The 15,349-nt window shown below is 39.2% G+C and overlaps 1 protein-coding gene across 6 annotated transcripts in view; it reads right to left on the bottom strand.

Annotated features, from left to right (window-relative positions):
- The window catches only part of PDE4D (phosphodiesterase 4D), a 1,308,441-nt gene that overhangs the window by 246,153 nt on the left and 1,046,939 nt on the right, over positions 1 to 15,349 (bottom strand). The window contains exon 1 of one of the 6 annotated variants that reach the window (XM_037062901.1): positions 11,703 to 13,051. The exons of the other annotated variants lie outside the window; for them this stretch is intronic. Coding sequence (XP_036918796.1) covers positions 11,703 to 11,767 — 65 coding nt within the window. The 5' untranslated portion in view covers positions 11,768 to 13,051. Of the gene's footprint in view, positions 1 to 11,702; positions 13,052 to 15,349 lie in introns of those variants that run through there. 6 annotated transcript variants of the gene reach the window in all.

Genomic DNA, 15,349 nt, shown 5'->3' with positions numbered 1-15,349 from the left:
AAATAAAAAAGAATCTATTGTTTTTGAGGTTTGTTTAAATATAATAAATTTAAATATTTAATTAGGGCCCTGGCTGGTGTGGCTCAGTGAATTGAGTGCCAGCCTGTGAACCACAGGGTCATGAGTTCAATTCCCAGTCAGAGCACATGCCTGGGTTGTGAGCCAGGTCCTCAGTGGTGGGTATGTGAGACTCAACCACACATTGGTGTTTATCTTTCTCTCTTTCTCCCTTCCTTCCCCTCTATCTAAAAATAAAATAAATAAAATATTTTAAAAATAAATAAATAATTAATGTGGCTGACGCAGCCTTATTAGGAAGTGATTAAATAAATAATTTGGAATGAAAATATCTGTTTGGCTCAGGGAAAATATTTTAGTCTAAAAAATAATCAAATATTCTATATTTATTTCTTATTATCTCACCCTAAATTCAAGTAGTGAGGTTCTTAAATTATTCTGTTTACCACTGGATTTCTGAAAGCAACTGAAAAGTAAAAACACTTTTTTAAAACTTAAACTTTTTTGCCATGAAAGTTATATACACACACACACACACACATGTATGTATATATATCACAGGAATATACTAGCATGTAAAACTAGAAATCCTCTTTCTCACAGAAATATTTTGGAGACTCACTACATTGGAAATTTTGTGAAGGTGAAGAGTGTGTATTTCATCACTGTCTCTCTAACAGCCAGCAGGGTGCCTGGGCAAAACCGGTTTAACGAACATTGTTAAATAAAGCAATGAAAAATGCACCTTTACTTTAGCAACTAATAGAGAAGCAGAAAAAAAAGAACCTCTTGCTTAAGGACTGTACATTTTAAGGTATAGGATCTGATTTAATGGCCAAATGGCTAGAAAATATTTTGGACAACACTAAAAACAAATCAATTCTTATATTAGAGCCTAATTTTATAGCATCCCAAAATACTTAAGTCTAGAGTGTGGTAATGCCAAAAGCTAACTTAACCATGGGGAAAGTTCACAATATAAACAGGAATGCTAACCCTGACTTGGAGGTCAGAGGTCAACTCCATTTGTTAAGGTGTTAGGGCAAACTTGATTGACTCTCTGATTCAGCATCCCAGGTATGAAATTTACCAGATGCGACAGCTATGTTGGACTTCGAAATGCTCTTGATAAAGCTGGAGTGAGCCTGAAGTGGCAGTCTTAGTACTTAGCTCCAACAGGTCTCTCACTGAACATAATAGTAATCACCCTATTGATAGAGTCAGAGGGTCCACCATATTAGCTGGGTGATTAACATATGCAACAAACATTAGCATTTCTAAATGCACCATGCATGACATGTTGATGGAACTGAGTTGAGTTGCTTGGACAAGGAGAAAATGTTGAGGAGTACTGGGTAGTGTGGGTTCTAGTGTGTGAGACGCATGGAAGTATGGGGAGAAGTATGGAGACCAGAATTACCAGTGGAGGTGGTGAAGCGAGGGTGAAAGCCACAGGAACCAGGCAAAAATCCTCCCAGATATGTTACAATTCCTTTTCATGCATGGACTGCAAATTGTGCCTCCACAACTCACCCAGTAAACTCCCTAGCACAAAGCCACCTACTAGAAGAAAGCTAAAAACAAAAGGAAATTGTAACACTTTCTTTACAATGTAGAACAACTCACTGTTCTCCATGCAACAGACAGATGTTGCATACAGATGACGAAAGAGGCACTACGCTGAGAATGGGGGTGCAAAAATAAACCCAGCCCAATTCTTTTATTATTTACATGAGAAAGACCTTAGAATTATGGAGAAATTTAACGTGCATATCTGGGAAACGTTTGTAAAATAATTTCCTAATTATAACAGCACCTCTATAAAGGCATGTTTGCTAGCAGCAGGTTTGATTTTGGGTGTTTTATATTACCATGGAAACACTTACTGCTTCATATACAATTAGGCTCAATTTTTACTGCAGGACTCAAGTAAATAATTGGGGGTATCTTTTTCCAAGCAAGAGACTCACAGAATCTAGAGTGGTCTGATTTGTTTCTATCCCTAATTAGCTTAACTCCACCCTCAATCACACCTTTTAACCTAATGTACAGTTGTTAATCACAACAAAGCAATGCTTTCAACACATTTTTAAAAAAGGTTTTATTTATTTAACTTCAGGGAGGGGAAAGGAGGGAGAAAGAGAGGGAGAGAAACATCAATGTGTTGCATGATTGCCTCTTCAACACCCCCTACCAGGGACCCAGCCCGAGCCCAGCCATGGGCCCGGACTGGGAATCAAACCGAGACCTGTTGGTTCACAGGCCGGTGCTCAATCACTGAGCCACACCAGGCAAGGCTTCAACTCTTTTTTTATGGGACCTACTCATAATAAAATAAGTATACCAGAGACTATGGAATGCTAATTGCTGTCACTAAGCTACTGCTTTCTCTACATTTCAAGCTTCTGTGCCTTACAGCTAATCCTGAAGCAAGGCTCCAGGCCAATAGAAGGGATCTAATCAGATCACATCTTTTTTGCCTAGCAAGGCAGGGCCCACTAAACAGGAGTCCTGCCCAGTCTGGGGCCTGGTGGGGAGGATGAGATTCAGCTATGGAGACAACAATCTGTGAATTCCACAACTAATAACGCACATTAGGACTAGAGGAGCCTATGTCTCTTCTGGAGACATAGGCAAGGTCTAGCGTGAGATTACAGCAAAACCGAGCCACCAGCCAGCACCAGGTAGGAAGGTTATGTGGAGAAAGTCTTCACCCAGTTGTACCCAGGGATAATGTCCAAGCCCCAGGCCCTCTCAGATGAAACCCCTGCCTAGGACTGTTTCTCTAGAGGATTCTGATCAATTTTAAAGTCAGTAAGGGGCATTTTAACTTTGAATTGACTGCTTATGATTCAGCCACCATCTCTATGTGTAGTTCACTTCTTTGGCCCACCTGAACAGGGGTATGTCTTCTTTGAATCACAGTGTTAATGTGGTTTATTCAGGATACTTAGCTTTGTATAAATGCTTGGTTCTGAGATGTGCCCAAGAAGACTGTGTTATGGCAGAAAAGACTTCAAAGATTAAATCAGCCCTGGCTGGTGTAGCTCAGTAGATTGAGCATGGGCCTGTGAACCAGAAGATCACAGTTTGATTCCCACTCAGGGCACATGCCTTGGTTGCAAGCCAATTCCCAGGAGGGGGTGAGAGGCAACCATACATTGATATTTCTCTCCCTCTCTCCTTCCCTTCCCCTCTAAAGATAAATTAAAACAAAAAAAGATTAAATCAGTTTTCACATTTATAGTTCTTGATTATTTAAAAAGTCCCACTAATACACAAACTTAAAAATGCATAATTGAAGCTAACATTTCCTGAGCACTCATAAGGAGTCAACCACTGTGCTAAGAGCCAGGTTGATTAACTCATTTGACATATTAACATATATATATATATATATCATAGCTAAAGATAACATTTTATAATTTTTACAAGTACATGAACACATGAAATTATCTTATTTGCCATACAACCTTAGGCAAGTCAGTTCACTCCAGGAGGTCTCAGTTCCTTTAATTGTGTGATGAGGGATATTACAAATGGGTGCCTCCCAAGTTTTATGAGGAGGACCTAATGGGATGATTCTTGTCAAATGCACAACCTGGGGCCTGCCACATAGTAAACACTCAATAAACAGCAGTTATCATTATTTTCATTTCTGTTGAAGGTATACTGGAAGAACGAAAAGGAACAAGGTTAGAATTTCAGGACACAGATTCTACCTACTTAATTACCTACAGGACTTCCTAACGTTTAACAATCCCGGAGCTCAGTGGTCTGTGAGAGGACTTTGGTGAAAACACTGCCGTGAATGCCCTTTAGAAGGCAGCTAAGGGGTCTTCTCCCATGCTTCTGTGCATACTGCTCCAACTCCAGGCTTCGAGAATGCTCAAAAAGCGGCAGAACTGTCATGGAATTAGTTAACTTCTCAAGCATAAATTTAAGAATTACATTAAAGTCTCACACAAATTATAATAGAACTGCTTTTACCCATTTGCCTGACAGACTGAGGTTTAGCTCCCTCATCTCAAACTTCATTTTCTGATTTTTTAAAAAAACTTATTTCCCCAACAAAACCTTTTGCCACATAAGCATTGGCATTGCTTCTAACAATTTTTCTTGACCCTGCTTGGCCAGGAGTCTTAAAGACTAGCACAAGTTTTTTTTTTTTTAATTTCCAAAATGGGGTTAAGTGTGGGGAGAATTAGATTATAGGTTCTTCTCTGTGGTCCCTTTCAGTTCAAAAATTTTATGGTTCTCCTCACTGGCCAAATGCCAGAGAGGAAGAAGACAGAGCAGTTTATAGTCTGACTGGAGAGACCGTCAATAAACTGAACACAGGAACCGGCTAGATCCCTAAAGATCAGAGCTGTGTCAAAGTCCATTTTCTACTTCTTGACACATCTCCATGGTCCATGGTCAAAGGCTTGTATGAGAATCATGAGGAAGAAGACAGACAAACACAAAAAGGAAACATGCTTTTGAGATGTACAAGGTTAAAAGGAAAACTGGAACAATCTAGAATAGGAAGCAAAAGTATAAACAGCTGACTACCTTTTGGAATACCATGAGGCAGGACCGAGTGTGGTCTAAGAAGTTTAGATAGTAGAAAAAAGCCAATAAAACAAGAACACCAGCAGTAATGAATGTGGGATTTAGACCGTGTTGTACATGCTGTGTGACTTCAGTTTTACCTCATACTGTGGTTTTGAGGACAAAGTGAGCTTAACTGTGTCAAGTCCCAAGTTCAATGTCTAACAAAGAGTAGATGCTCAAAATATTGTAGCTATCGCCATTCCAATGGTTACCATGCAGACTATCACTACACTCCTAGGATCTGGTGATCCAGATGCTAATTAGCTACTTAATGTTCTCTGACAGAGTTGCAGTATCAGACAAAATATTATGGCAATGACTACAATGCCACCGGTTAAAAGTTAACACACTTTGCAATAATCTATCCTAAGTAAAACAGCATCCGTCATATAAATTCTTTGACACACACACAAAAGTCCGTGCCACATTGCAATTAAATGAAATCATGGGTGATAGAAATATTTTCTGCATTTCGCATACCTCTGAATATTTCATGCATATGAACTGAAAGGAGTTGAATTCCTCATCTGGGATGAGGAATGTATTTTAAACAGGAAGGAGAGTTAGGTACAATGGGAATACTCTTCTGTATGAAGTCTGAGAACAACTACCTATTGAAACCATGTTTTATGAAACATTTCCTTTAACAAGTCACACTGGTGCTGTCTGTAATTCAAAATTCATATTTTGCATTAGGAAAGAAGAAAGACCATGAAGTCACTCACCAGCAGCTTTCAAATGCCCTAAGGAGAACCTTCTTATCTACTGATTCACTATCCCTATGTCTACTGATAACAAAAAAGAAATGGGTTAAAATTTAAACAAGGGAGATTAGCACTAGATAGAAACAAAACGCCTTAACTGTTCTGGTTGTGAAGCATCAGGGCTGTTTCCCGTAAGGAAGCTTTGGAAGCCGCAGTCCTGGTGTGCATGCATCTTACATGCAACTTCTAATTTTCTAATGTTTTGTTTTCCCTCACATAGTAGTAGAGAGAAAGGGAAGGACCAGCAGGTCACTCCCCTAATCCTCTGGCAGAAGTTCTTAGGGCTGAGCTGAAAGGGGGAAAATGTCTTCTACATTTAGGACCATTAAGGGCAGCCTTTGCCTGGAAGGTGGTTAAACCGAGTAGGGTGCTAGCTGGTGGGTGTCTGGTTCAAAATGGCCTGGAGCTCTGCCACACTGCCCGCCCCTCCCATCTTCTCCAGCCACACTTCTCAGCCTTTTCCTACAATCTTTCCCTCACTTTTTTTTTCTTTTATTCTGAAGAGTAGTTTACCTGAGCCTCCCCCATTCATGTCCTTACCCATCACTCAGGATGCTCCTAAGAGAGCCAACCCATGGGCTCTCTCAAACCATCTAATTCTCAAACCACTAGAAGGCTGAGAATTGGTAACAACTACAGGTAAATTATATTTCTCCTGTTATACAAGAAACTGCATCCATAGGTTCTGGGATTCTCCCTATTCTCTGTTCTTCTGAAGAACTTCCTAGGTTAGGCCAAATCTGACCACACAGCGGAGCACTTTGAGAACCCAGACCTGTCACGGGCATAGCCTTCCAGCGGTCATCTTCACACCATTGCACTTAGTAGTGCCTCACTCAGGCTCTGCCTTTGTGCCCCTGTGGTACCCCAGCCCTTCCCACAGGCCCTGATCCCTTGATAGGTTCGGTGCTTTGGGCTAGAAGCCTTACTTCTGCTACCCATTTTCTAATATATTTTCAACCTTTGCTTTGTTTCTTGGGAAGTTGGATAATCCAGCTTCGGAAGGGCTCCAGCGAATGTGAGTGCTGTTTTTAAGTTAAGACTGTGCTTTCTTTTTGACTCTGTTCCTCATCAGCCTAGTTCAGAGCCTCCAGGTCTCATTCTTGCTACCTTTATCCAGGCTTTATTCTGTATGTTTAGTAATAATTGTTTCTCAGAATAACTCCACAGACCTGCCAGGTATCCCCCCCGCAAGGACAATCTCCTTGAAGACCTCAGCAACAGTTTCCCCCAAGGACAATCTCCTTGAAGACCTCAGCAACAGTTTCCCCCTTTAGTTTCATCTTAGGAACCACTTTCCTCAGTCTCCCTAGTGACAGTCGGGCATAGGAATGCTTAGCCATTCCTGCCCCCAGGATTACATTCATGTTCTCTTCCTTTCTGATTTACTAATATTCCCTCTACGATTGGACTGACTGATAGAGGGGCAAAGAAGGGAGCTACTCCTTGACGTCCACTGAAAGGCAAGTCTGGGCGAGGGGCCAAAAGCTCGGTGCGCCCCAGACCAGGGAGGAAGCTGCCGGTGAAACCGAGGGCGGCTGCACACACATCCACCGCCAGTTTTACCAAAGTGCAGCTGAAAGAGCACAGCGCCACCAAGGATGCAGGAGGCAGTGTGTTACAAGCTTTTCTCACCCCTGACACAATAGAAAAAAAGACAGGCTGAGACCCCCTTTTGAAATACCCTAACTAAGGAACCACCTTTCTTCTGGAGAATGCATCACCCATTCAGCATTTCCTCACCAACCGCCATACTGAATTCCTGGCACCTCAGCTATGCATGCACCTCTGATGAGTGAAGATGTTCCCATCCGAAACAAATATAAAACGAATTCATAAAAAATAAGAAGGTAAATAAAATTAGTGTATCTTTCTCTTAAGTTAATGTATCAGAACTATTGTAACTCTTCTGTGATTTCTCAGAAATGAGATTGTCCCATCACTTGAAAGTCTTTCATAGTAAAGTATTCAGACTATTGTTACGTGAATTTCCCAGGAAGTTCAATTGGCAGCAAAGTGTATCCCAGTCCACAGAGGGATACAGAAAACACCAATGACTCTCCAGGGGTAGGGCGGCACTACAGAATGTGGAACTAGAAAGAGTCTTAGCAGTTTGTTAGCTTAGTGTTTTTCAAACAATATCCCTTGGAACCCAGAGCTCTTTAGAGGTACTGCAAGGATAGAACTTGGGTTTGGGGTAGGAGTAAAGGTGCAAATTCAGTGGCTGTTTTATTGTTATATGTATGTTTATATATTTTAACTTACATATTTAATACATATATTCACAAAATTATCTCTATATATCAGTATACATATGATTTTAAATCTTTTATATATATGTATTTATATTAGCACTTGACTTGTAAAAAGTACTCTGCTGACAAAACACGTTTGAAATTGACTGATCCAGGTCACATCCTTTATTTTATAGGTGAGTACACCTGGCTATAGAGGGAGTAGGTGGGATCTCAGGGACACAAAGCAAATTGGAAGCAGAGTGGACAAAGGCCTTTTTCAGGGATCTCCATAATTTACAATTTAAAAAAATATAACTATTTGAAATCCATTCCATGCATCCCTAGTTGTGTTTTAAGTAATTCTCAAGGTATCTGAATCACTTCTAAACACTATGTATCTCTAAGTCTATTATATAACAGCTGTGATACAAACTTAGGTAATAGGATTGAAACACTTATCACATGGTTAAAACTCTGAACCAGCCTTGAAAGCCCTCATATCTAAGATAGTCACAATGCACATTGGATAGGCAGAAAGCACGAAAAATCCATCTGCTTCCCCCTTTATAATAGCTTCTGAGACAGCTTCTAAGAGTATTTTTCAAAGTTGACTTAAAACACTATGAAACCTAATACAAAGCCTTACAGAGCTTGTAGAGAGCAAACTTAAACTTGCTAACATAATTGGAAAGACGATCTATTCAAAACCCGGAGAGGTTGACCTTTTGCTCTTTATTTATCTCCACAGGAACAGATGATCTTACTTGCTACCAGCAGAGAACACACTGGCCTAGGACTAAAACTGCAGGAGTCTTTCCACGAGCATCCTCAACATCCAACAGCAGCCCCAAAGTTCCTAGGCAATCGTACCTCTAAAACGACAACTTCTGATTTACTGCTTCAATCACCCAATACCTAACCCAGTGTTTTAATGCATTTAGAGACAGTCACAAGATGGGCGGTTTGCAGTGGCTAAAAATCCTACAGACAGTAGAGGGAGGCAACGGGCTAAGGTAAAAAGAGCACTGTCTTTGGAGCAGACAGACTTGGGTGCTAATCCCAGCACCCTTCAGTGGCCGTGACGTGGCCTTGCCTGAGTCATTATGTCTTTTAGGGTCATTTTCTCATCTTTAAGTGGGGATTAAGAACTCCTTCAACATTGTCATAAAACTAAATAAGATGTTGTACGTAAAATTTTCCTCAGAGTCCTCATCCATAAAAGACAGTCCATAAAATGAAAGCTAGAGAAGCATTATGATCAGAAAAGCAGAGAAACGCTGATATGTGAAATGAAGAACCAGAGCACAGAAACAGTATTTACAACTGCTTGAGATATGTAAGTAAAAAAATGAAAATACTTGAGGAGGGAATAGTGGGGGCTATGAGTCATCCTTTCACCAAATGTTAATGCTTTATATCTTTTTTATTCTCAGTTACAAAACTAATAGTTTTTGTATAATCGATGCTTTTCACTATGGTCATGAAGCCAAAATAAGAATTCTCAGCCAGGCTGAATTTTTTACAACCTTAGGTAGAGAGTTGTTAGGAAAAAACAACAAAAAAAGAAAAACAAAAAACCAAGCACTTTTTGATCTGAGCAGCAACGGTACTCAGAAAATTATATCTGCTTAAAGCTTGTTTGCCATATTCACAGGAGAAAAGCACAATGACAATAAGAAAGTCTCTCCTGCCTCCACTTCTGCTAATTTACCCCAAAAGGTCACCGACCACTTGACTGGCAAAGAGCCTTACACACTTTTTCTCTACATCTATAGACCTAAGCGAAATTTTTATATTTAGTAATATTTCAAAATTTGCTTTGTAAAATCCACACAATTACATTTTAGACAGCAGCATCTTTCTTCAACCCCCCCCCCANCCCCCCCCCCCCCCCCCCCCGCAAATAGATAGAATACTGGTCAAGAAAACTGGATTCTGTTCTTTTCTGCTGCCACACATTCATTATTTGCCATCTACTTGTAATGACTATCTCAGGGTTTTCAGCATGTAATTAGAGGGGTTCCTCCACACATATGTATTTCCCCTAGATTCTTAGTCTATAATCTATATAGGTTTTACTATATATATCAGTACAAATAAATGAATAACTATGAATAGAGTATCTGAATGATAAAGAGATAATAAAATGGTAAAATTGTAATTACAGCAATTACAACCTCAGGCCAAATGATTTAGAGGCAGCAGTGATGTAATCAAACCACTATATTATTAATAGGTCATCACATGTAAGATTAATAACAGAGAAGGTTTACATAATGTACAGTTAAATCTAGGAATGATTAGCATAAAGAGAATTTATTTCTTAGATAACAAATATTCTGATCCCAACTCTACATATTTCGAATTAAATGTACTGATATATACATTCACAAATCAACATTTTAAAAATATGTTTTGAATTATGTTCTTATTTATTTATAAAATAGCTTACACAATTTAGGATGATAAAATACAAGAGTTGTGGGCACAAATGGACTCTGACAGCCTCAGAGGAGTAGAGGATGTTATCGCTGCTAGTCTCCTGAAGTGAACCACTCATTGCCAACTGACCCCTGAATTTAGAAGTAAGTCCCCTGGTAGTTTGGGCAAAAAGGATGATAGGTTGGTTAAATTTTATTTATTCAAGTATCAGTTCCTGTTTTCACACAAGTAGGATAGAAATCACCACTGAATAAAAATAATTTCTTTTATAAATTTTGATTACCCATTTATATTAGAGAGTTATACTATCTGGTAATTAATTGAAGAATTCTAAGCATTTCCTTGCATTTATTATTTGGTGTAAAAAGCCACATGAATTGACTTGTAGATGCATACCTTTCTTTAAATACACTCAAGGAGGAAGTTTTTTCAGGGACTCTTTTATAAGGAGGAGTTGCAAGTGATATGAGACAAAATCTCTATGATTTACTAAAACCCCCAGAAATACTATTGAAGGGACAATTCTTAATTCTAGTACACTGTAAAATACTAGTATAATGACCACATAAACATGTGTTAAGTGCCTTATGAACTAATTTGGCATTAATTAATGCCAAATTAATGCCAAATTAATTAACTAATTAATTTCAGCTGCCTTTCCACAAAGACGATTTTGAATATATTCCACTTCCAAGGAATAAATACGTGTATTTATAAACACGTGTATTTATACACATGTTTGCCTGCTCATGAAATACAGAATACGTGTTACCTGCCTGCTTCTGCTCTCATCTGACCCCCAACCACCTGCTCCTCAACCTCTGCTTTTATTTCCTCATCAGACCGTGACTACTTCCACTTCAAAGAGGTAATCTTAGTTATTTACAACCACTAAGATAAAGGAGGATTAACCTCTGAAACAGCCATGAAGGTATTCTGTCAATAGCTATTTTAGAAACAAAAGTTCCTTTATTGGAAAAATATTCCTTAAGAGCCATATGCTTATAAACATATCAAATCAACATAGGGAAACAGTACAATAAAATATTAGAATAAATTGAACATACTTTTCATTAAGGTGAAAACACTAAAATTATGAAAAAACAGCAGAAAATGTTATTAACACAATAAAACATAGAAGATGACTGAGTAATAAGCAACTTGATATATATTTAGTCATATAGTTAAATTCAAGTTGGTCATCTGATTAAATATATAATGTTATGAATTTCTCTAATACAACTGTGCTAAAAAGCCAAGGGACTACTTCTAAGGTCAATGGCAAAAACTGTCAACCTCTGATCTACTTGCAAGAAAGATGAAAAATAAGCAACCAAATCAGTGAAAATGACAAGTTTTCACTTCCTAAACTTCCAACATATTTGAAAAGTTTCTTTCATTTAAAAATTATCATCAGTTGAATTGCTGTAGTCCACATGGAGTTAAAAAATGTGATCACCCGTTTTCTGAGCTGACAAATTGGACACAAAAGAGAGAATAAACTTGTCTCCAACACCATGCTCTCCCTCACAAAGCCTTAACATCAAAGCTAACTCTGGAACCTCGTCAGCAATTGCTAAATACTCAAGTATTACGTCAATCTTAAAAGGCAAGACGGGAGAAGCATGAGAGAAAAGCACATTACCAAATTGCCTCTGAAGTCCTCAGGGAACTTGTAGATCGGGACCTTGGCTTCATTACAATACTCATTTTGGGAAAAAAAAAAAAAAGAAAAAGAAAGGAGAAAAGTCTTCTGATTAATACATTTCAGCTGCCTTTCCACAAAGACGATTTTGAATATATTCCACTTCCAAGGAGCGCTGATTGCAGAAATCCAAAGTGCCTGGAGTCCGACTCCTGTCCCCCGTCCAGAACATAGGGACGCTTCTAAGACACAAGAGTCCTTTCCTCCTTCATACTGAATTTACTCTAGCACTAGGCTGTTCAGAAGTGACAGATTTTTTTTTGTTTGTTTGCATTGCCAAGGGAGGAACTGAATTTTGAATCTATTCTTCATCTGGTCACAAGGGAAAGCAACGCAGTGAAAGAGCCACTTGATCTTGTCATTCTTGCAAGTCCATAATAACAGGTTTAAAGTTTTCCAGCACTCTAAAAGGACTCAGGTAATGTGAAAGGAAAAGAAAAGAAAAAAAAACCGAAGGGCTGTAACACCGGGGAGCTGTCAGGGAAGTTCCATTTCAGGGCGACCACAGGAAAACACTCTTCTCTGGGGAGCTAAGAAGTCAGCGAGGGAAAAAAGCTCTTCACTTCGCTGGGTCCACCGCTTTACCTGTGAGTGTGGTTCAGTCGCGTCCCCTGCTTAGAATCTGACTCCATGCCTTTGTGAATGAGAACTATCATTCAATCTCGCCAGGAAGAAACTATTCTTCAAGGGCCCTATGACGTCTGTAGGAAGGCAGTTGAAAACACCGCAGGGAAGTGAGAGAGGAAAAAAAAAAAAAAACAAACCCAACAACCAGGGCGTCCAGCCCCGCCTTCTCCTCAATTGCTGAAATTTACAAAGCTAAGGGGCAGACCAGGACTGCAAATCAGCCAGGCAGAGCGCTCAAAACTTATAAAACCATTTCCTCCTCTGGGAAATGAGATGTCTGTGTTATTCAGGGTAAGAGTCCCTGAACACCTCCGTGAGGAACACACCTCTTTGCCATTGATTGTTTGTTAACCACCCTCTTCCAAAAAAAAAAAAAAAAAAAGAAGTCATTTTCTCAAAATCCTGCCCTGAAAAATAAAACTTCTAATCAGAGCAAAGTTAAGAGAATTTTGAGGATTTGGCAGCTGTTCGTTTGAAGCATATTTAATGAAATACCATGCTTTGGGCCAGATGTAGAGATGCAAACTGCTTCTTAAAAATTGAACAGAGGGTAGCAGGCATCACTGCATCAGCTTGTGCCAGAATGTTTAAGCCGAAAAACCGAATGTATTATTGCTAGGCAAGTGGCTACATGTATGGAGGCTGTTCCCTTGCACAATATTGTCTAAATCTAATTTTTTAAAAAAGTCATATGCAAGTTTCATTGATTTCTATACACTAAGACTCTGGGTTTGCTAACTCTTAACAGCTCTTCAGTGAGGAAAGAAGCTCATATTGTGTCATCTTAATGTCTCTTATTGTGAAGACCAATCTTTGTTCCACCTCCTACAGCTGAAATAAAAACTGTTCTATTACAGCGGATATAATCTAAGCTGATTGGATTTGCTCCTAAGAGAAGGAACATCTGACCACCCTGGCTGCCCCTCTGAACATTTGCACAGAGGGCCATGTGCCATATCGGTTATTTTGGATGTGAATTATCAATAAGCATTCTTATTCCTTAAATGATATTAGTATGTTAGTTCTCTAGTCTGACGTGAACTTCATATTTATTTAGCATTTGCAGGCAGGATGTTGGAGTGCAATTGTGACCCGCCCAAAGGACTTGGAAAATTAATGTAGTAAGGCAGCCGGCCAGAGGCTCTGGCTGCTTACTACAACAAGCCCTTCAACTCCTCCCGGGTCATGCTTTAAGGTGCATTTGTGATTTAGTCTCCTCTCAGTGACTCCCAGGCCTCTGGAAGTAAATGTCAATCAACCGGTTTCCATAGAGTCATCTCCCTAAGCTTTTCCATTTTCCTATAATTGTTTAGGGGCATTCACGTATTCTTAGCTCTGTTGCAACTTTAGTGTATTGATAGCACTTTAAGGCAGGTTAACCAATCACATATTTTTAGGAATTCAAAAATACATTTGTGAGACTACTCATTTTTGAGGTGGAACAGGCTCATGGGAGGAGGTTTATCTTTTTCTCCTTGGATTTTTAATGTGGGAAAAGGAAGAAAAAAACACTGAGTAAAAGTAAGCAATTACTATTATTTATTTGAAGCACTGTTCTTTTCCACAGAAGGTCTATCAAATCTCTTCTGGTTGTTATTTCAGGAAAAAGAAAACAAAACCCCCCAACAAAAATCGACGATCACAGAATGTAATATTGGGATAGTATGTGTTAAACTCTCCTGAGATAATCAGCCCTGTGTTCTAAGATCCCCCCACCCCCACCCCTGCAGGCTGTGTCTCAGTGAGATTACTGAGCTCACTGCCACTCCCTTCGCTGCCGGGGTCAGTGCTGCCCCGAGTGCTGTTCCTGACTTCTCAACATTCCAAGTATTCCAACCGTCTACCTCTGAGAACCCTCGCTCACTTACTGGGTAACCTAGTATAACAGTCTCAAAATGACTAACATACCACTTCTGTCCCCAGAGAATGTAAGTGTAATGGGGAAGCTGACAATGTATGCACCTAACCAGGTTACTCAAAGCTTCTTGGATCAGTGCATCAAGGTTGCAATCACATAGAAGGAAAGATGCACAATATTATCAGGCCACAGAGATTTAAATGTTTAAAACTTTGCTTCTAACCCTGATAATTAAGGTAGTGACAGAATTTAAAAAACGACTACTACTGATTTAATATTACAGTGTTTCCTCCATTCGAAGGCCATTTTATGCAAGAACATTTATGAAATAATGTTTTGTAATTTGTGGCACACGTTTTTCCTCTGAAAATTTCCCAGAATGGAATAGAACACACATTTGATCCAGAAGCTGCTATTACTTACAGCATTCTCTAGATGCACTGAATTGTGCAACATTGTATAGGCTTCCACTTGACTATTGTCACCACAACATCTCAATGGAGGTGCCACAGATGCGTAAGTTCACTGGGGTCATCATCCGCATGTATTGTTGACTCCAACCACTATGCGGCGTGATGCTTCCCGAACTTAATTCGGTCACGACATCCACAGGTTTTTTCATATTGGCATACTATCTATACTATGGCTTACTTGATATTTTTCTCCACTGACTCAAACTTAAATAAGATACCTTTGAAAGATAACTTTATTATTTTGAATGCTCTATACACTTTCAGATCTTCTGTCTTATTCTCAGATTACAATAGGTAGTCATCACTTTCTAATTAGTCATGAGCAGATTTTTGAGAACCATGTCATCAACTAATAATATTCAGACCCGTCCAATGTGCTTAAATGACGATGGAGCTGCAGTGTTTTTTATAGTTTCCTGGTATTCTACTTTGTACTCTAACTTTAATAAGAACAAATCACTTTGAACTCTTGTATCATTTCCTTGTTATTGAGGAATGATTTGGTATTTTCCTTTTCTGGAGGAGACTTTCAAGCAGATTTTGAGGCTTTTATCTTATTACACTTGCTAGGTATACAATTGGCCTCAAGGATTTTCAAATAGGCAGGAACCTCCTTCAAACTAAATTCC

Source organism: Sturnira hondurensis, unplaced genomic scaffold (genome assembly GCF_014824575.4).
Source record: "Sturnira hondurensis isolate 20B ecotype Veracruz unplaced genomic scaffold, ASM1482457v3 Scaffold0014384, whole genome shotgun sequence".
NCBI lineage: Eukaryota > Metazoa > Chordata > Mammalia > Chiroptera > Phyllostomidae > Sturnira > Sturnira hondurensis.
Note: the sequence above shows the minus strand (reverse complement) of the source record. Positions and strands in the feature narration are given on the sequence as shown.